Source organism: Dromaius novaehollandiae, chromosome 8, assembly GCF_036370855.1.
Source record: "Dromaius novaehollandiae isolate bDroNov1 chromosome 8, bDroNov1.hap1, whole genome shotgun sequence".
Classification (NCBI taxonomy): Eukaryota; Metazoa; Chordata; class Aves; order Casuariiformes; family Dromaiidae; genus Dromaius; species Dromaius novaehollandiae.
This window is the reverse complement of record NC_088105.1, coordinates 24,053,270-24,074,244: the sequence shown is the minus strand read 5'-3', so window position 1 is coordinate 24,074,244 and position 20,975 is coordinate 24,053,270. Positions and strand designations below refer to the sequence as shown.

General features: G+C 45.3%; 1 protein-coding gene across 13 annotated transcripts in view; it reads left to right on the top strand.

Moving 5' to 3' along the window:
- The window catches only part of LRRC8D (leucine rich repeat containing 8 VRAC subunit D), a 57,847-nt gene extending 40,160 nt beyond the window's left edge, over positions 1-17,687 (top strand). For 12 of the 13 annotated variants that reach the window (XM_064515938.1, XM_064515939.1, XM_064515946.1 and 9 more), the window contains one exon: positions 12,505-17,687. In XM_064515938.1, the coding sequence (XP_064372008.1) occupies positions 12,507-15,077 (2,571 nt within the window). In that variant the 5' untranslated portion in view covers positions 12,505-12,506 and the 3' untranslated portion in view covers positions 15,078-17,687. Of the gene's footprint in view, positions 1-4,070; positions 4,090-12,504 lie in introns of those variants that run through there. The other variant, XM_026116509.2, reaches the window with a different exon arrangement.
- The last annotated feature ends 3,288 nt before the right edge of the window (positions 17,688-20,975 follow it).

The following is a 20,975-nucleotide window of genomic DNA, read 5'->3' as shown; positions in this document are numbered from 1 at the left end:
CCAAGGTTTTTTGGTAGTTTTATATCTAAATAACTAAGAGATGAGAATTTATATTGTTCGCCTTTGAGGAACATGAAACAAAAGTTAGATTTGCTGTTTAGCATTTTAAAAAACCAAAAACTATGGTAGTTTTCTGGGTTTGGTAACATTTTTCGTATTGAAAAACCATGTGCTTGAGGCATAATTTGGCATGCAAAGTTCTTGGTCAAAGACAGGCTGTTGCAAAATTTTGTGATAAATGAAATGGATGGTTTTGTTCATGTTTTGGTCTGGCCAAGACAAATCCTAAACTCTTAACGGAAGGTTTATGGGAATGTAGTCATATGTATATTATTGCTGTACACCCACATTCAGAGGCAGTAATCCAAGTGTGCAGATGAGATAGCAGAAACATAAATAAAGCAGTTGGCTAGTTGTCTTAATGCAGTTTCTTGACTAGATCCTTGTTAAAATAGTGCCAAACTTAAGATTAGATTTGGTGTATCAAAGATCACTCGCATTAAGCTATGACGTGATACGGGTCACTGTCTGGGCACTTTCTGGCCATTTGGTGTTTTTGTTTTGCGTTGGGTCAAGAGTTTGAAATGAGAGCCGGGTGTTCCCGGTGAGAACCGGGTGAACCCGAGCGTCCCCGGAGAGTCACAGGTTGCCTCCAGCTTCCTTGTTCCCGCAGCTGAGGGGTGCTGGGGCTGGGCCGGTGGCCGTGCCGGCTGGGACCGCAGGTGGCTCTCTGCATGCTCGTGGGAGAGGAGTACTGTAGCTGTCCTCTTCTCCCCACACCACGGCACTGGTACTTGTGTTTTCTGGAGCTGTCACAAGGTAAAAGGAGCATCACTTGCTCCCCTGTCCCCGCTTTGCATACACGCATAGGTGATGCCCTGTCCCCCAGGACACGCTTATAGCAGTACTGCTGGAAGTGACGTCAAAGAGCAGTTTGCCTTGAGGGAAATCCTGAGTCTTCGCCTCTGTCCTGCCCAGGACAGCAAGGGGCTAGGTTGCCCCTCTTTCTGCGGTCCTTGTGTTACCTGCAGCTGACGGCACGATCAGAGCCAGGGCTCTGCAATTGCTGGTGAGGTGCTCGCACCAAGCTCAGACTTTCCATTTACCCTACCCTTTTTTCGTTTTTGTTTTTTTTGGGGGGGGGAAATCTTTTGGCATGCTGGTGGAAGGACTAGAAGGTAATTTGAACGGAAAGGACCCTTCTTCTCCCAGGTCAACGTGATGCTAAAGCTGCGTCCTGATCTCATCTTGCTCCTTATCTGAGCTTGCCCGGAACCTTTCTGTGGCTCTGACTCAGCCTTGCTTTAGTATATGAAAATTATGTTGTTTGGTTGCGTATTGAAACAACGGCAACAAAAAACACCCAACTGATTTGTTTTCCTCCAGTGAGAGGACACTTCTTCTGTTATTTCAGGAGCAGCTGGGGAGCTGCTTTAAACGATGAGTAACTTGCCAGAGCAAGTTCACACGGCAAGCAGGTGGGGTCAGGGGAAGCATTGCCTGCAGGAAGAGAAAAGGCGCTGCCCCTGTGGTCTGAGCAGATTGCACACAGGTCGTAAAAGTCAGACAGCGACATGGAGCCTTACAGGGTGTCTGTGGAGGTGGCTGCCACAAAGGTTACTGCGGGCGCGTTGTTGAGGCTGTAGCAATCGCAGCAAGGCGATAAGGTCGGGAAAGAATTAGCCGTTCCACTGGGGGCATCTTTTCCAGGAGACACCTACGTGATGCTTTCACTTGCTGCTGAGCAGAGCATAAAGCTGGATTTAGTGCTGGTGCGGGAATGAGCTCTGTCTATAGAAGAGATTAAATACCATTCCTCCTTTCTACATGCTCAGAAGGCTTCCTTGCCTTTGTTAAAACAGATTTTACTGGAAGAGGTGGGTTTCAAGAGCTGTTTGTTTAGTGCCTTCTTTTTGAGATAGCATCAACCTCAATCCCGTGGGAAGGAGTATGGCTAAATATATAGGAATGTTGTAAATACAGATGGATTTATCTGGACATAGTTGAGCCTTTTCAAAGATAACAGTGCATAAAAAGGTTAAGTTTGATTATACTCTTAATCATGCTATTACTCTACTTTTTCTATCTTTTTCTGGAGGCCAGATGATTTTTGTTTTCTCGCTCTGCATTTTACAGCGATGAACACACTTGTCATTCCTAACAAATAATTGGTTATAGCCAGTAAGCCGTATGGGGCAAGGGTTGCCTGCCCGCTCTCTGCTGCAGAGCACTCAGCGCAGAGGTTACAATTCCAGCTGGAGCATTGGGGTCAAATCATAATTTAAATATTTGCTATTGCTAAATTTAAATTGGAGGCTGTCTGGAAATGATGGTGCTGGTGAATGGCAGCAAGCAACACAACCGAGCCTTACCCAAACCCTTTTGCAGAGTTGGAAGCTTGCTTGTTAGAGCAGGAAGGCTGCCATCTTAGGAAAGACACTAAGTCTTTCAGAACAGTTCTTTAATGCGACATTTTGAATGGGATTTTGAGAAAATACAGCATAAACAGAAGGGAGGTGATCTGAGCCCATCAGCAAAATCTCATAACTCAAAAATGTGTGGTAATGTAATTCCTTTTTCTGCGTAAGTACTGAGATTGAAGCACACACCCTGAACCAAACAATTATGGGACTAGGTGGACTTAAGTAAATAGTTTACTTCTTAAAGAATGCAGCTTAAGTTTAGAGGAGGAAAAAGAAATATAGTGAACTTCAATAAATCCCTTTGAGGATAAATGCTTCAGCTGCAGGCATTTTTCCTGGCGTGAACCCAACAGAGGTTGGAAGCTTGGCAGAAGTGCGGTAATATTAATAAGTCATCCTTCATCTGCTCATCACGAAGGGCTTCGCGTGGGAAATCATCGTCGTTGCCCATCTGGCAGGACGGCTGAAGCACAGGAGACCTCTTCGCTTGATGAGGAGCAGGTAGGGCTGGGGCGGGCTGTCCGCTGCTGAGCAGGTTCCCCGGTGCCCACCTGGGGCATCCCGCTGCTCACCTTATCCTATAGCTAGTTGTCCCGAGCCGTTGCTCTGCAGCTAGCCCACGGCGTAAGCGAGGCCGTGACCCCTTCTCCCCGGGGGGAGAGGAGTCTGCAGGTTGATTAAGCAGCAACATAGCTTGAATTTTGTCCTGTTACAAATTGGAGACACTGCTTGTTGGCGAATGAGGATGCAGCCTGGTTAACGCACTGTGGAATTGCTTTTTTATCAAGGCAGTTCCCTGGTGGGTAGCAGGGGAGGCAGGAGCGGGTTTGTGGAGGTGGAGTTGAAGCGCGCTTTTGGAGCCGGCCTCTCGGCTGCCTGGCAGCCCTTGGAGCCCCGCTGGCCACGGGAAAGGTGCCGGCAGCAGTGGGGGAGCTGGGTGGGAGGGGGTGTGTGTGTATGTGTGTGTGTGTAGGTCGCTGCTGCGGTGCCGGTGGGCTGTGTTGTTTTGTTTAATTCCAGCGTGATCTTTCCTATAGATGGCTTTTAGCTAATGGACGTGGTGGAAGTGTTGCTGCAGGTACTTCGAATAGCGTTTTGGGTGTGTGCAAGTCTCGCACTTGAAACCACAGTTTGATGTGTGACCCAGCGAGGGGCTGTGTTTGCTGCCCTGCGTGAAGGTCTTGGGTGCCGGGAGGATGCATTCAACATCCCAGCGCAGGGTCACTGGCACCGCCATTAATAGTGATGAGGAGAGAAGTTATTTTCATTGAAACAACTGAAGTGACTTGGTAAACCTCCTCACGTTCTGATTGTTCTGATGTGAATTGGTCTAGGAATTAAGTAAACCTAGACTTGCTCTTAAAAGGGGCTATTAAAACCTGCAGCAAGATGAACTTGAGCGATGCTTTTCTTTTTCTTTGGTAGACTCTCCTTCCTATTCTTTATGCACGTTTAAGGTGTAGTTAAAGGTACTGATGTCTCCTGTAATAAGATTTGTAAACTTACAGGCCATGGCTCAAAACCCCCAAAGCAGCAACTCGGTGCCAAGTTCGTTTCCGTGCAGCCTGCGAAGGTGCCCCGCTCCACGTGGGTCCCGAGCAGGAGGAGGCGGAGACGGGCAGCGCGTGGCTGTAGACCAGCAGGAAGTGTTCTGCAGAGAACTCACGTGAGTCACCCAGTGCCATGTCACCTCCCGCCGAGGCTGCCTCCTGTGACAAACTTCGTAGCCATGTGGGCTTCAGTAAAAGCAAATTTAAATAACTTTTTAGGGTTTAAACCATCTTTGAACTGTTCCGCTTTTCAGATTTCTAAATTAAAAATATATAATTTTATTACAGTTTTTTTTTTCCTCTTCCGATCTTTTTAATGACTGTTTTTATTTGTATCTCTGCTTCTCAGTGATAAAAAGCAACCTCTAGGGAAGAGAATTACCCGACGTGCTTTTATTTTGGTGCAGCTTGATAAATTCCCCGAGCGTTGTGGTCGGGAGAAGCACCAGATGTTTGCTGTGTGTTCCTGAGCTTCTGATGGCGGTGAAAACAGTGCCGAAATATCCCTGTCAAAAAGACAGGGGAGCAGCAGGTTTTGAAATGGCAAAGGGATTAACCGTTTCATGCTTGACCGTGAGCAGCTATTGTGGTTTCTTGGCTGGTCGTGACTTTGGATTACAGTGTACGTCCGTGTCAGCACAGGTTAAAGCGACTGCAGAAACTTCCAGCTGTGTCTGTACTTGAGTAAAAGCGCGTGGTGCTGAGCTGTCGGCCTTGCACGTACCAATTAAACTCTGTCTTCTCAGTGTTCCTGCTTTGGGCATGTTTTAGGAATTCTCTGGAATAAGCTACAAAGTGTCTACTTACTGTTTTTGCTTTGGTCTGGTTAGATAAAACAGCGAGTCCTTTGTTTGGAATTGGTCTCAGCCTTAGCGCCGCTGTTTCCCTCTCCGGTGCTGCGTCTTGGGTAGGAGGGAACGGCATCGCCATCGTGGAGGTAAGGGTGGCTCCGGCGGCAGCCTGAGGTTTGCCACGTTCTTCGCCTTCACCTGCGAGTCCCGCTTGTTATGCTGCTCTAGGGCTTCGGTTCAGGCAGTCGCGCTTTGCAGCGTTTCCCCAGAGAGGGGAAATTGCCGTCGAGTTTCTGTGCACTCAGGGAGCGATCCTTGCTGTTATGAAAAGCATCAGTTCAGTGTTTATTGCTGCGAGGGTCCGGCCCCGTTAATTGGGTCTTCTGGTTTCCTGCATGTTGCCTTGCTGGGTGGTTTGTTTTATAATCGTAAAATGACACGTGGCTAGTTGGCTTGGAGGGTAGCACGCAGGGCTACAGCAGCGTGCTCTTTACCAGCTGGAGACCTGTGCGGAGGGGTGGACAAGGACCTCCCTTTGTCTGCTCCTGTTTCCTAGGTAAAAACTGAATGGGTCGTATTCGGGGACATACTGAACTTCGCCCTGAAGCATGGTGACAAATATGAATAAAATCTTAAGCTTGTGCTTGTGGTCGAAGCAGCCCCTCTCGTAGCAGAGCTGCTCGAGGGCGCTGCAGCAGTCCGACGGGGGAGTTGCTCCTCTGTCGAGCTCGGTGGAGGCTGGGCTGGAGTGGTCCTTAAACAGACCTCTCGGATGGTGATTTACAGCAAGGGAAGAATGAGATATGGTTGGAGAGTTTATTGTTAGGGAAATTATGGCCACTAATACTGTTTTTTAAATATCATCACCCTGATTACAAAACCGTCTGTGTAGGAGTGATATATAGCACCAGAGCTTCAAAGAGCTGGTAAACAGGGAAGATTCAGTGTAAACACTAAAATAGCAGGATCCAAAAGTGGGTTAGAGGATTATACAACCTGAAAAAGTCCAACTTTGATGGGCAGAATTTTTGAAGGTAAAAAAATGTTTTATGCAGCTAATTTTTGTAAATGGATGCTAATCTGACTTTGGTTATATAAAACAAGAATCTTATTGTTGACTGCAGTTTACCAAAGCCTAACATTTCTCTGTGCAGCCCGAGACACCAGGTTTGATTGCTTGTCATTTACTGAATTACTGTCGGTTTGGTCAGTGTTGTTCGTAAAAAAAGATGGTACGTTCCCCAGGTTGGGGAATTTATTTACAGTATGTCTCGGAGAGGTTATGTATTCCCTTTAGGGCAAAGTCAGAAATTGTAGTTGTGCAATTTGGGGCTAGGGTGGGGGTGGGAGGGTTGTTTATGGGAGGTTGGTTGGTGTTTTTTATTATTTCAAATAACGAGTTTATGAATGGTGCCAGTTCATACTCCTCCTCCTTACTCCTATAAGTATGTTATCAAATAACAGCATCTTCCTTCTCTGTCTGCACGCATGCACGCACATGCAAGCGCGTGCGCGTGCACACACACACGCGCGCGCACACACACACGCACAGAGAAAAGCTGTTGTGGAGCTCTAGTTCCTAAGTTGGAGTGTTTTTTCTCTATACAAAATCTCCCTTCAGCTTTGTTGTACTGGCTTTCTCCTTATTCAGTTAGCACCGTTATGCCAACAGTGTATCTTGCGATAACAACATCTCTGAAATAGTACCTGCAGGTTGCCATGCAATTAATTTTGAGAAAGTGAAATCATAGGAATAAATATCCCACCCCACAGAAGTTTGCTTAGCCTACAATATCTAATAAGCCAAAACAGTAACGCTATGCTCAGTCAAGGGGTAGCCGAAGAGCAGTAAACCAGCCCACATCTTGCAGATTGATCTAAAACTATGGAACTGGATGCTATCAAATCTTTTGGACAGTGGTTTTAAGGAAGAAGCAGTGAGTGGAAATTCTTGTCATTCTGATTTGGAGGGGGGGGAAAAAATAAGAGGAAGTCGTCTTCCTTCTGGTTCTTTATGTGGAACTTGTGTGGGATCGTCCCGAGACAAAAGCACTGATCAGGAAGTATCTGATTCCCTAAATCTCACTGCAGTTCCTGCACTCTGGCGCTAGATAGATTCTGCAATACCTTCAGCCACTGCAGTAGTGTATGGTGCATTTCTTTGCGAAATGCTATCTGGGCTTTTGAGGGAATAGGGGCACTCAGCACACAAATCCACGTTTAGCCGAATTCTGGGTTTTGCTTTGCAGTATGCTCACAGGATAAAAGAAGCTGTAGCCTCTGTTGTGCCTAAAGCTGGATAGGTAACTTGAGTCCTGTCAGGTAGAGCAAAAACGTCCAAGAATCCCCCATGGAATAAAGTGGCAGAGAGTTAACTTCTTTTTTCAGACACACTGCTGCTTCTCTCTAGCTGTCTGGAGGCACTGCTTCACCCGACACACTAGCAGCTGCAAACTGGGCTAGGAAAAGTTGTTATTTCCTAGCTACAGTTGCAGGGACAATTTCCCTCTATTACTATTAGGTTCCCAAACCTACTTGTGCGTTGGTTAACCTCCTCCTGTTTGTTTTAAACTTCTGTTAATCTCGGAAATTTAATAGCCAGTGCAGGTGATGAATCCATCTCTGTGTTTCAGGGTGCATACATTCATTTCTTCGCTTTTCTGAACGGCTACATGCATGGTTTTGCAAGGGCTGGGGGGCTCTCCTTATGTTAGGTTCTGTGGGAATTAAAAAACAGATAGTGCCGTCTTTTTGATCTTTGCAGATTGTCTGTGAAGCCGTTGACATTCACTGCGCCCTGTGTAGGAGGAATCTCATAATCCGTTCTTATCAAATCGAGGTCTAATTGTCTATCTTAATAGGATATTGCAGAAGTAGAAAAACAAAGGAGTTAAAATCATTAGTGGAAAGAGAAAATATACAGAGGAAATAGACTTAAACCTATGGTGACTTAATCAAAAGCGAGCAAGCAAAGCCTTTTAGTTATGGGAAAACTTTTTTTCGTTAATTTCCTGTGGGAAGGGAAAAACTGATTTTGTTCATAGCAGCACTTTTTCTTTTTGACTAGAAATGTTTTTTGTTGTTTTTTTTAGAAAATTCTTGACCAGTTGCAGTGACAAGGCTAAGTCAAGGATCTTTTTGTTTTCTGAGACAAAGTGGGCTTGTTCGGAGTCCTGGGAACCTGAAAGTAAAATGGGAGATTCGTGTGCTGCGATCCTGTTTTTGTTTGTTTGTTTTAACTTTGAATTTGCTTCAACTTTAAATATGCTCTTAAAACAGGAGGGCCAGTGAATTACGGGGGAATACAGATGAAGTTTTTATCAGTAAGTACAGGAAGAAGTAGGATGTAAATAAACATTAGAGTGACATACCAATCTGCTGATTCCTTTTCCTCTAATTTCTGTATTTAAGCTAGAGCAGTTTCTTAGGAAATGCCCCAATATGTCCACTTTGCATTTCAGCATTTGTAGTCTGAAGTATGTCAGAAAAATTCACTAGGTTAATGACATTCTGAGGTCTTCGTATTTTTATGACTTTTTAAGACTTTTTTTTTTTTTAAGGCTTTTTAAGACTAATGAAAGGATTATAATTGGTAAACAGTATGATTTATGAAATTAATGGTTACCTTTTGCTGATTTAGCTTGGGCCTGTAACTTGGAACAAATGTGACGTTGTCATTGTCAGTGCTCATTGCAATTGCAGTTGTTTTTATATTCTGTTTTCACTGTCATACATTTCACTTTTTGAACTAAAATCTAAGGGAAGCATGCCTTAAAACACGCTCCCGTTTACAGCAGATTGCACATATTTGTGCTATATTGGATCTTGCTAGAAAACATTAAGACCTACCTTATATACCTGAAAAATAAATAAAGTGGTTTTGGTTCTAGACCTTCATATCATATTAGCAATGAAAAGGGACGTAGTACTTCTGCACTTTCAGGATTTAACTGTTTTTCCTCTTAAGATCTTGGGAGGTAGCAAGAACAAAATGGCACTTTGAAACACTTGCTTTGTTCCGGCCGAAGGATTTTTTTCCAGGAGAGAGAATCCACCCAGCCCATAGCTGCGGGTAATGGGTCTGGAGCTAGGAGCGGTTAATGTTATCCTAGAGAGTCATCCAAGGTGCAGGGCTGGAGCCAAAAGGGCTGGGAGCTGTGAGGGCTGTTTGGTAAAAGGAAAGAACTTCCTTATTCTGCGCCGTTATGCAGCCTCGCATATCATACTGTAATAGGCTTGGATTAAAATCTGTGCTTATTAAACCTGAACTAAAATATGCTGTCTGTAAAAGGAGAATCTGTCCCCCGAATGCTGTTTTGAGTATTGCAAATTACTTCTCTTGCAGAGCCACTGTTTCCTGGTTTGGGTTTTGGTACACTGAGATCTAGACACAATGTTCTACTGAGCTACAGGTTCCTCTTGGCGCCTTTGAACCGTAAGGGATAAAATAAATGCCTGTAGATGTTTTGGCTTTTCAGCTGCATAGTATTTTATGTTCTTCAGGTACCTGCTTAAAAACTATTTTCATTGTTTTTCTGAATAAAACGCACGTTGGCCTTGATGGGAAAAGTCAGATGTTAGTGATTCTGGTGTTCTGTGTGCTTAGACACAGACTGAAATTTAAACACAATTTTTCTCTTACTACCAAATCATCATTAGGGTTTACCATGGAACTGCAACCCCAATCTGGCACCCTTAAAGGAAGACAAAAAGTAGTGGTGAAAATACTTTCAATCTAATCCAAATAGTATTCTAGGCAGTAGGATTTAAAAGCAGGTTTTAAAAGTTGTGAATAGTTAAATTTGACCTTGGAAGAAGCAAAAAATACAGCACTGTATTAGATCGATAGTTCTGAATAACTCCGAGTAACTCTTAATATTTTGAGTTCTCCCAGGCATTTCCTAGGTGAGTAACAGCCAAACTGCCAAAATAAAAGTTAACTTTTACAGTTAATAATTAAGTGAAGTCAAGGACCGATAAACTAAATGACAGCGTTAATAGAGAATACATAAAATATATTTACAGCTTGTCAGTCAGAACGTGTCTTGCACTGTGTGTAGGTTTTAGGTTTTCGTTTTGTTTTTTTTTTAGGCTCAGAGCATTTGAATATTTCAGATGTGTGGGGAGGGAAGCCTGTTTTCAGTTCCTGGAACTGATTTTGCTGGCTGGAAGAAGGTCTGCCTCACTTTGATGACACACAGTTTTCGACAGCAGTACCACACAGGGCTTGTTTTTATGTTTCATAACTGCTAATCTCCTCCAAAACAGCGGTTCTTCTGTGGGCATCAACAGCTTGAAAGAAAAGACGTGTTCGCAGCGTTGACCGTGGCACGTCGAAGTGTAAAGCTCCCGTTGCATCACCTGGCTGCAGCCTAGCTAAGAGGATTACACTGGTGCTCTCAGGTTTCCCAACCTTTTTTGAAATCACTTTGTGTGTGTGCAAGGCAGAAGTCTGATAGAGGTGGCTGGTTTTTTAGCTTTTTTTATTGTTCTGTCGCTAGAACCGTTGTGTGCGCTCTCGTTTCTTTTCCGTTATTTTAGCTGCTTAGCGCAGGCCGGTCGGCAGCGCTCAGGTTTCAGCGCTTTATCCAAGCGTTCGCATGGCAAAAGCAAACAACCATCTTTATCCTGTGAAAGGCGTTTTTGCAAGTTGTGCCCCAAGCTGCAGCGATGTCACTTCCAGCGTAATTAGCTGGTGCGAAGCTCAGGAAAAGGCTAAGGGCAGAAGGACGGGCGGCAGCAGCTCCCCCGGCTCTTTGCAGGAGTCTCCTGGTTCCTCCTTCCCGCCGCCCTCGGCGAGCCCCGCGTGGGGGGACGCCGCTCTGGGAGGTGTGCACCGGGTGTGCAGCACCCGCTCGCTGGCCCGGACGCCGCTCTGGTGACTCGGCCATGGGGCCTCGCCTGCGAGCGCCGAGCTGGCCGAGACCGTGGCGAGAGCATCGCTTGGAGACGGCTTCCCAGCAAACGAGTCCAGGCAGCAGGAGCTCTGCGCCCGCGTGGCGGGTCCCCGCGACGGTGGGGTCATCTCACCGCCGTGTGTTGACACGAGAACCGGTGACTCATGTTGTTCTCTTGCACACTGGTGGTATTTAAATGTCAGGGGTAGCAGCCCGGGGCCCAGCGGCCGTGCCGTGGCTCCGCTGGGGCTGTGTGGTCGCGTGGTCACGCGTCACTTTGCCGTAGGGTGCGGAGGGAGACATGGAGGGCGCGTCCGCCATCCCGCGTGGTGCCGGCGCGAGGCTGGGGAAGGCGTGCGGGAGGGAGGGGGGGAGCGCCGGATGGGCACGGTCGCCCTCGGGGGTGGCCGCGTGGCTCCGGCAGTGCCGGCTGCCGTTTGACTCCTGCGCATGGAAGCGTCCGTTAACGGTCTGTTTCGGGGTGAGAAAGGCCCATGCTGCGCGGCCGTCGCCCGTCCCGCGGGTCCGTGCGCGTTGCTGCCCCGCGGCTCGGCGCCCCAGCGCTCGGAGAGCGGCCCCGGCCCGCGCACAGAGCCTTCCCATCCCCATCCCCGGCCCCGGCCCGCGGGCGCGCGCAGGCTGTGCGCTGCGCTTCAGAAACGGCAAATTTGGGTCATGAGTTCAGCAGCTAAAATGACGATTTTACCACATCCTGCTTGCGCAGGAAGCTTGGTTTTTTTAAAGTAGCTGATAAGTTGAATTCTCCAGATTTTGTCGGAGCAAGGAGAAAAGCAAGCTATTTAAAGCCGAGGAGAGACTCGCATTCCCGAATCGGTTTGCCACTTCTGTCTCTCAGCGCAGAGTTTTAAATTCCAGTGAAAGCCTTGCAGCTTGCTGCTGCGCTAATCAGCTTCCTGCAATCGCCAGGCTGTGATAACAATCTGAGAAATGTTTTCCCCCATGCTGTGGAGATAGACCTTTATTTTTTCTCTTGGTTAGTTGGGTTGGGTCTTTCTGAGGACAGATTATTTTTTCTTGAATTAAAAAAGATTCTGTTTAGTACCGTTTGGTCCAGTAAATAGGTTATAATTGTCTCTCACTGTAAAACATGTAAATACATAAATGGAAAAATAATCATTTTGTGCAGAATCTTTGCGTAGTGACTGCAGCACGTTCGCTGTGCAGCGGTGCCCGAGGGAGAGGAGCCAGGCAGTCTGGTAGTCAGCGCGGATGCTAAACAGCAAGGAGTGGAGATACTGATTGTTATTATATTAAATAAAAAGAAGTGAGAGGTCTTTCTCGTAGTGTAACGGGAGACCTAAAACGTGCCGTGCAAATCATGAGCAATGTGCAGAGCATTTAACAGATGTTGTCTGTTTTGTTTAAATGTAAAGTATCTTTTAAAAAATCGATGTTAATGCTGGGTCTCACATTTTCAAAGACTCGAGCAGTCATTTTTATAGACTCTGACTTTGTGCATTGTAGTCAGTTGTTGCTGTTCATGTTCTTAAGATACGTCACCTACAGCGTTTTACCTTTCAGATATTTCAGATGCACAGAGCAGGCCTTGGTGCTTGTACTGTGAAGTGGTAAAGGTATATAAATATCATCTGGCCTGAAGTGAACAACTTTCTGTTTTGATGCTGAAGAAATGGATCGTTTCAGTACATAACCGTCGAAACAACCCTCCTGAGTGGAATGATGGGCAATGAGGGACATGCAACAGAATATAATGAACACACAACCCTTTGATGGTCTCTATGTCATGGTGCGATTGTTGTTAAATAGTAGAATAGTCTGTTCACCAAGCAACAATGCTGATTTTGTTTTTGTTTTCTTGTAGGAATGTTTACCCTTGCAGAAGTTGCATCGCTTAATGACATTCAGCCAACCTATCGTATCCTGAAACCATGGTGGGATGTATTTATGGATTATCTAGCCGTCGTTATGTTAATGGTTGCCATTTTTGCTGGAACCATGCAGCTGACCAAAGACCAGGTGGTCTGCTTGCCAGTTTTGCAGTCTACTGTAAATTCAAAAGCACAACCCGGCACATCAGGGAAGGCTGACGTTACCACTGTTGAAACAACCACTGGTCAAAGAGAAGAAGCATCGATGAGAACGGTTTCCTTTGGAAGTGCCCCTACTGTAACACCTGACGTACCTCTGAGCAGAGCTACCTCTTCTCAGTATCAACCCACTGAATCAGGTCAGGAGCTGAAGAAGGAGCAGAAAGATTCTTCAGGCCGTAAAACCAATTTGGATTTTCAGCAATATGTATTTATTAACCAGATGTGCTATCATCTGGCTCTTCCTTGGTATTCAAAATATTTTCCCTATCTTGCTCTCATCCATACTATTATTTTGATAGTCAGTAGCAATTTTTGGTTCAAGTATCCCAAGACTTGCTCAAAAATAGAGCATTTTGTGTCCATATTGGGGAAGTGCTTCGAGTCCCCATGGACTACAAAAGCATTGTCTGAAACGGCATGTGAGGACTCGGAGGAGAACAAACAGAGGATAACTGGTGCCCAGTCCCTGCCCAAGCATGTTTCCACTAGCAGCGACGAAGGAAGCCCAAGTGCCAGCACTCCCATGATAACAAAGACTGGCTTCAAATTTTCAGCTGAAAAGCCAGTGATCGAGGTTCCCAGCATGACTATTCTGGATAAGAAAGATGGAGAGCAAGCCAAAGCGCTGTTTGAGAAAGTCCGTAAGTTCCGGGCCCACGTGGAGGACAGTGATTTGATTTACAAGCTCTATGTTGTCCAGACTGTCATCAAGACTGTCAAGTTCATCTTTATTCTCTGCTATACTGCAAACTTTGTCAACGCCATTAGTTTTGAGCACATCTGCAAACCCAAAGTGGAACACCTGATTGGCTACACACAGTTTGAGTGTACACATAACATGGCTTACATGTTAAAGAAGCTGCTTATCAGCTATATTTCTCTCATTTGTGTCTATGGTTTTATCTGTCTCTACACGCTCTTTTGGCTGTTTCGAATACCTTTAAAAGAATATTCCTTTGAAAAGGTCAGAGAAGAGAGTAGCTTCAGTGATATTCCTGATGTCAAAAATGATTTTGCATTTCTTTTGCATATGGTAGATCAGTATGACCAGCTGTATTCTAAGCGGTTTGGTGTCTTTTTGTCAGAGGTAAGTGAGAACAAGCTACGGGAAATTAGTTTAAACCATGAATGGACTTTTGAAAAGCTGCGGCAGCATGTTTCCCGTAATGCCCAGGAGAAGCAAGAGCTGCACCTCTTCATGCTATCAGGGGTCCCTGATGCGGTGTTTGATCTGACTGATCTGGATGTCTTGAAACTGGAGCTGATTCCTGAAGCAAAAATCCCAGCAAAAATCTCCCAGATGACAAACCTTCAGGAGCTTCATCTGTGCCACTGCCCTGCAAAGGTCGAGCAGACTGCCTTCAGCTTCCTCCGGGACCACTTGAGATGCCTTCATGTGAAATTCACAGATGTTGGAGAAATTCCTGCGTGGGTGTATTTGCTAAAAAACCTCCGTGAATTGTACTTGATAGGCAACTTGAACTCTGAAAACAATAAAATGATAGGGCTTGAATCTCTCAGAGAGTTGAGACATCTTAAAATTCTCCATGTGAAGAGCAACTTGACCAAAATTCCCTCCAATATCACTGATGTGGCACCACATCTAACAAAACTAGTCATTCATAATGATGGCACTAAGCTTGTGGTACTGAATAGCCTTAAGAAGATGATGAATGTTGCTGAGTTGGAACTACAGAACTGTGAACTGGAGAGAATTCCCCATGCCATCTTCAGTCTCTCTAACTTACAGGAACTGGATTTAAAGTCAAATAGTATACGCACAATTGAAGAAATCATTAGTTTCCAGCACTTGAAAAGGTTGACTTGTTTAAAGCTGTGGCACAATAAAATAGTCAACATTCCTTCCTCCATCACCCACGTAAAGAACTTGGAGTCACTTTATCTCTCCAATAATAAACTCGAATCCTTACCAGCCGCAGTGTTCAGTTTACAGAAACTTAGATGTTTAGATGTAAGCTACAACTCAATTGCAGTGATTCCAATAGAGATAGGTTTGCTTCAAAATCTGCAGCATTTTCACATCACAGGAAACAAAGTCGATATTTTGCCAAAACAGTTGTTTAAGTGTGTTAAATTGAGGACTTTGAGTCTGGGACAAAACTGCATTACCTCAATCCCAGAGAAGGTCGGTCAGCTGCTGCAGCTAACTCACCTGGAACTGAAGGGAAACTGCTTGGACCGTCTGCCGGCCACGCTGGGGCAGTGTCGGCTTCTCAGGAAAAGCGGGCTTGTTGTGGAGGATCACCTCTTTGACACTCTGCCCTCAGAAGTTAAAGAGGTATTGAATCAAGACACAAGCATTCCCTTTGCTAACGGGATTTAAGTGGAGGTGAAATGCTCGAGTTACTGACTTCCGAACAGCAAATGCTAAAAAGTGGGGGTACTGTCAGATCATGCATTTTAGAAGCAGGAATTCCTTGGGAGGCAGGACTTACTAGCAGGGTTATAAAAGGTGTAACTGAGTGTTCAGTGTTTGCAGTGTTTTAAAAGATTATTTCCCAAATTTTTGAGAGGATACAGAACCTTAATAATCTCAATTCTTTTTTCCTTAAATTGTTTGTAACTTGGATGCTGCCGCTTTTGAATGTTTACAAATTTGCTTGCCTGCTTAAAGTAAATGATTAAATTGATGACCTTTTCTTACTATGCAAGTTGTTCTTTAAGGTCTGGATTTACTTTAGTGCATTATGGGGGAAAACCAAGGATAAATGTTGTATACGGTATGGTTCTCACAGCCCTTGAAACACATGTTGTTGTGCGTTGTTAGTGTTTAGCCATTCTCAGCAAATGCAGCCAGTTTGGCTGTGCTTTGAACTGCAGTAAAGCCACCATTTTCCTGCATAAAGGTATGTGGTTTGCATAAGGCCAAGTGTGTTTGCTCTCATCCTTCATCTCCAAGGCCTCCTGTTTTTGGATGAGATTTGCTCTGCAATCCAGTGTGCTACTCCTCCGGACCCGTGAAGACTCATCCCTTTTCCACAGCTGATCTTCCCCAGCTTTCACAACGCTCCTCTGTCCCAAGCAGCGATGGGTGGTGAAAGGGAGAGTACTGTCACGGGCTTTCAAACGGTGACAGTCTTGACATTTGAACTGTTTCACAAGGTGATTTTGAAAGGTCGTCAGGCAAACATTAAGTACTTTACTGCTGATGTTTTGCTCCTCTTCAGAGTTTCGTCTGGGAGACTCGAGGCATTTTACAAGAGTCGGTGAATGTTTTGTTTTGCAGCCCTTACTTAGGAACGGGGGTGTCTGCTCTATTTTCTAGACTAGTGGCAGAGACATAAAAGAGTTATGATCTACCCAAAAGTGATTTGGCTTTATTTCCTATTGCAGTATGTCGTCCACACCTGGACTCTTAACAGTAGGATCATCCTTTTCCCCCACGCTCCAGTAACCTGATGTTTTTGATCACTTATGCGCTGTTAGAAAACCCTAAATGTGTGCTAGATAAGTCATGAAATAAAGAAAAAAGCAGACAGCAGTGAGCATGGGATTTTTTTTTTTTTTGGTTTTGTTTGAGTTTGCATTGCCAGGATCATTAAAGAAATATAATCCATTAAATCTGCAAAATCATCAGTTGTAAATCTTGGCCATTTACATTCCATGTGTGCAGAAAAGAAGTACTATGCTGGGAGATGATTACATGATTACTCATGGTTTAAACACAATTCGCTATTGTAGTGTGGTCAGGACTGAACTAGTCTGTAGTTCAAGGGACTGTTCTCACACAGAAGTCCTCGTGCACAGTGATTTCTACTGTAACTTCACCAGAGCTGCCCTGACTTGTTCCGCCATTAACAAGGGGATAGTTTAGGCCTAGGGGCACTGAGCAGTCAGGCGCATTTCAAATACTGCTCTTGTGAATGTTGCACATTTTATTGTTAATCATTTACTGTTAATCATGCTGGGAGGACTATTCTCAGCTGTAGGTAGCAGCCTCCAAATACATACCTGCACCGTACATTTATGTATATCAGAATACCAATTTATGAGTAGTGGTTTTGCCACTTGTTTGGGGATGCAGCTCTGTTCGTTCTCATTTTGCCAGCAGCTAGTAAAGTTGGGGATGTTCGCACTTCTGCAACACCAAACAGGTTCAGTAGAATAATTGCAGTTACTGATCTGTTGTCTGCTGGGAAATTTAGTCAAAATCTCTTTTTTTATAAGTAAAAGTTGTTAAGACTGCAGTGGATTTTTTTTTTAAAGAAGCTCTTTCATGTGTTTAAATTTTTGCACATAGATCACTTTAAAATTGCTGGACTATTGACTCTTAGAAAAACTGTGGAATATACTATTGGTGTATGCTCTGTATTTGCTGTTGACCGTCATTTCAGCTACCAAGAAATTGTGTGTAGGCGGGAGGAAGAGTTGGAAGAAGACAAAGTAATTAAAATATTTAGAAAAACAGTGCTATTTTTTTCTTATTTTTTCTTATGTTAATAGTGGAGTCGCACAGAATGTGGCCAGAGATTGATCCTGCTTTAAAAACTTTTTCTTGGTGTTGCTGGTGCTCCTACTATTCCAATTTACAGTTCAGAAATAAATCCATGTTTATTTAGTATGACTATGAAATGCAAAATTTGGACCATGGCTTTGACGAGTTACTAGCCAACTGTACTACTTTAGTCAACTTCCTCTGAAACAAGTGCATTTGAAAGTTGATTTCGGGCTTGTGATGCTCACTCAGCATAAACTCCATTGATTTTAGGAGAACTTTTTCAGATTGGTGCTGGGGAACTGACCTTCTTCCCTATGTTGCCTCCCTCCGCAGTCCTTCCTCCTCCTTGTGACTGTTATAGTGCTCCTGTTTTCTGCGTGTCATCTGACACAGTCCTGCTTTGAGTCTTGGAAGTTCACCTCTCTTCCATGTAAGGCATGTGAAACATATTTTTGAGAATATATTTGATTTAATAAATAAGATGGTTATATCTTCCTCTATGCTGTTTTTTTATGGGGAAAAAGTGTGTTTGCATAGTAAAGTCTCAGATTTCAAGTATCCTATATGGACTTACTCTCTGGTGCCTATAAATCTAAGGAGGAGGTATGAGGAGCTGCTCCTAGTAAATCCTATAGGTATGGTTCCTAACTAGAATGCAGCCAGGCAGCAACTGCTAATGCTCTGCTTAGACCAGACTAAATGATTAGAAATGTTATTTGCTTGCAGAGATACAGAATGAGAATTGCCTCCCAAGCAGCTTTGGAAGATTGAAGTTTGGGATTCCTTTGAAAAGAGCTATGAAGGACTGTTAGCATCAGAGTTTTGTTATAGTTGCAGTGCAAAACGTTGCATCCTCTGATGACGAGGAGCCAGTCCATTGCAGCCACGGTGCAGTGCGTTTATGGCTGCTCTACCTCGTCTTAGGCTGAGGGTTGACGTTCTTGCCCTTACATGGCTGAGCAGAGCCTGGGTGGTGTGTTTGCCCAGAAAGAAATTTTGCAACGGTATTTAAATGAAATGGTTCTGAAGCACGTCTGTTGTCGAATCATGTTAAAAGGTGATCCTTAAGATTACCAGAACTGAGAGAACCCAGAAAAATTCTTTTCTGTTTTTAACCTTGGTTGTAATCCCTTGCCTACCACTGTGGATTGTTACCATTGCTGCATGAACTCGTCACGAGTTTGTGCAGGGTTCCCGAAGTGATTGGTTGTTCTAGCACTGCCGAAGAGTTCCCAGTTCAGACTGTCCACTTGTGCCTGTACAGCGTGTTCAGCTCTTAAGCGAAAGTCATCAAACACTGATGTTGCAAAACCCCGAGGGCTTATGCTGTGACCAGTTTCCCAGGACAGCAAATCATTCCCCATGCTATTAAAGAGAGGGAAAGCTGTGTTACTGCGTACAGTTGTTTCCGTGGCAGAGATGGAGCTTTAGAGTTAAGCTCAGAAATAGATTTTTTCAAGCTGATTTGCAAGCATGCACCCATTCCACGATAAAAGTCATGAAAGATGTCTTTTTGGCAGACAGACGATGAAAATAATTCCTGTAATTCAGTGCGACCCGGGTGCAGAAGTGGCAGTTCCCTCACAGCGCACATCAGCACAATGCAGCCAAAGTGAGGATCTTTAAAACCACGCGACCTGGAGTTGGGCCAGGCTGCATCTCTCCCTCCCTGAAGAGAACAGCCCCTGAGCCCTTTTACAGTTACAAGAGCCAGGACCTTTGTTCTGTCTTGCCTCCAACATCACGTTGCCCCTTGATGCTGGAGGTAACATAGGGTTATTGGTTTAATAATGACTGCTTGGGAAGAATGCCATCTTCTAAATTAACACCACAGTCTCTTGCAGCAAGTCTTCCAGCGTAGAGCAGGTCTGTTCTCATAAACTGAAGACACATTGTGCCCATAAACAACAAAAACTTGATTTGGGATTGGGTTGCATAGACCATTAGAAATAAATGCACGAACGTGCTGTTCCCATAACCAGCTCTGGGTAGTTCTGTTTCAGGTGGATTTTTAAAACACTTTCTTAAGACCTTTGCTTCTGCAGTGTCTCTTGAGCGAATGCTGCTGGCATGGGGCCGGTGGCTGGTCCCGGATGGTGCTGTTGGAGGTGCCGGGGCAGAGCTGGGGTGGCAGAAGGGCTGGGTGCTGTGTCCCCCGCCAAGGCTCCCCTCTGCTGGTGGCTGCTGGATTTATCTAGCTCTTCCTAAGGCATCATCTGTGGGAGATGCCACAAGAGCCAGTGACCGTCCTTACAGCCTCAAGGGAATGCTGTTGAATAACACACATTGTCAAGTTTTACCTTTGAAAGATGAGACTCATGATAATGGGAGAAAATGCAGAATAAGGAGAAGAGAAAAAAAAAAAGTAGGGAATAAATAATAACCTGAGAGGAGGTAGAGGCCCCCCTCCCTGAAATTTCACAAGTTTTAGGAAGAGGTATAAAATCTGGAATGAAGGTTACAGCTGTTAACGCCTGGATGCCTCTAGGCACCAGAGGCGTCTTTGCTATTTTTTCCTTCTGTCCCCTCCGTCTCCCAGACATGGCCTCAGGGTGCCTGCGTGCTCTCCTTCGCCTTCTGCGTGTGCGCAAGTGTCTGTGATAAGCCGTCGGTGCTTATCCCAGCGTGGCTGCGCGGCAGCGGCTGCCCTGGGCCTGGTTGTGCCGCAGGAGCGCTCCGCGGGGACCCTGCCGCGCTGTCAGGGTCCGGGTCTTATCTCGGCGCTGCAGCTTCCCGGCTCGGAGGCGTTCTCCCTCCTCCCGCCGGCAGGCAGTACCCGAGCGGGGCCCGGCCCTGCCAGCCAGGGGCACTGAAGATCCCTCCCTGGCTCCTGGCCTGCCTCTCCGGGGGCTGCAGAATCGGCAACGAGGTGACCCTGCAGAAACCCTGGCTACGCCAGCTGCCCCCCTTCCTCGGCAGGAAGGGAAGCCACGTGCAGTTTTGCAATATGGCTTTTGTCTGATGGTTGAAGAGGGAGGAGCGCCAGGGTGTTGCACAGCCTCAGCTTGCCTTCCCTCGGGGACGGGTGACTGCTGCTCGGTTTTGCTGTTTGCCTTCTCCGAAGTGCAAGGGAGATATCTGAAGGTGGTGGTCTCCAAGCCCTCCTAGCTCTTGTCTGTCGTAACAGTTTTATGGATTTCTTCCCCAATGTAGCTGCAGCATAGCTGCAAAGATGTGGTATGGATATGAAATGCTAGACAAGTAGGTACTCTAGATATGTACCCAGATTTGCGGGACTGTAAAGCACAAGATAGCTGGAAAACAGAATGCCTTTTAAGGACCTTAGGTTTTAACCTATGAAAATTGGGAAATGTGCTTTACTGAACGCAAAAGCAACCTCGGTTGTAAATTGATCCCCAACATTATAGATGTTAATGTGTAATTGAGACCTGAGAAAATACCTGTATGATTTGACCCTAGGAGAATGGGGTACTTCCCTAGGCCTTCTTTTACTAAAATCTGGATAAGTAACTTGGATTTAAAATTGAGTTTGTTAAACTGGTGCAAGTCCCTGCTGTCCTTGCTAGACAGCACTAGTGTAGATGGAGTATTCACACATTTCCTACCTACAAAAGTTCCTCAGACTTTCAAAGCTATTTTTGCTCATGTAATGGCTGAGTCTGTGTCCCTCTCACTGCAATTTTTTCCTGTCACGCAGACCAGGGCTGTTTTGCCTGTGTGCTGGTGGTCTCAAACTGCAGTATCTATTGCCTTTGCTACTAGACAGAGGCGGTACCACAGACTTAAGTCCACACAGGTATCGTGTAAGTAGCCTTAGTGCAC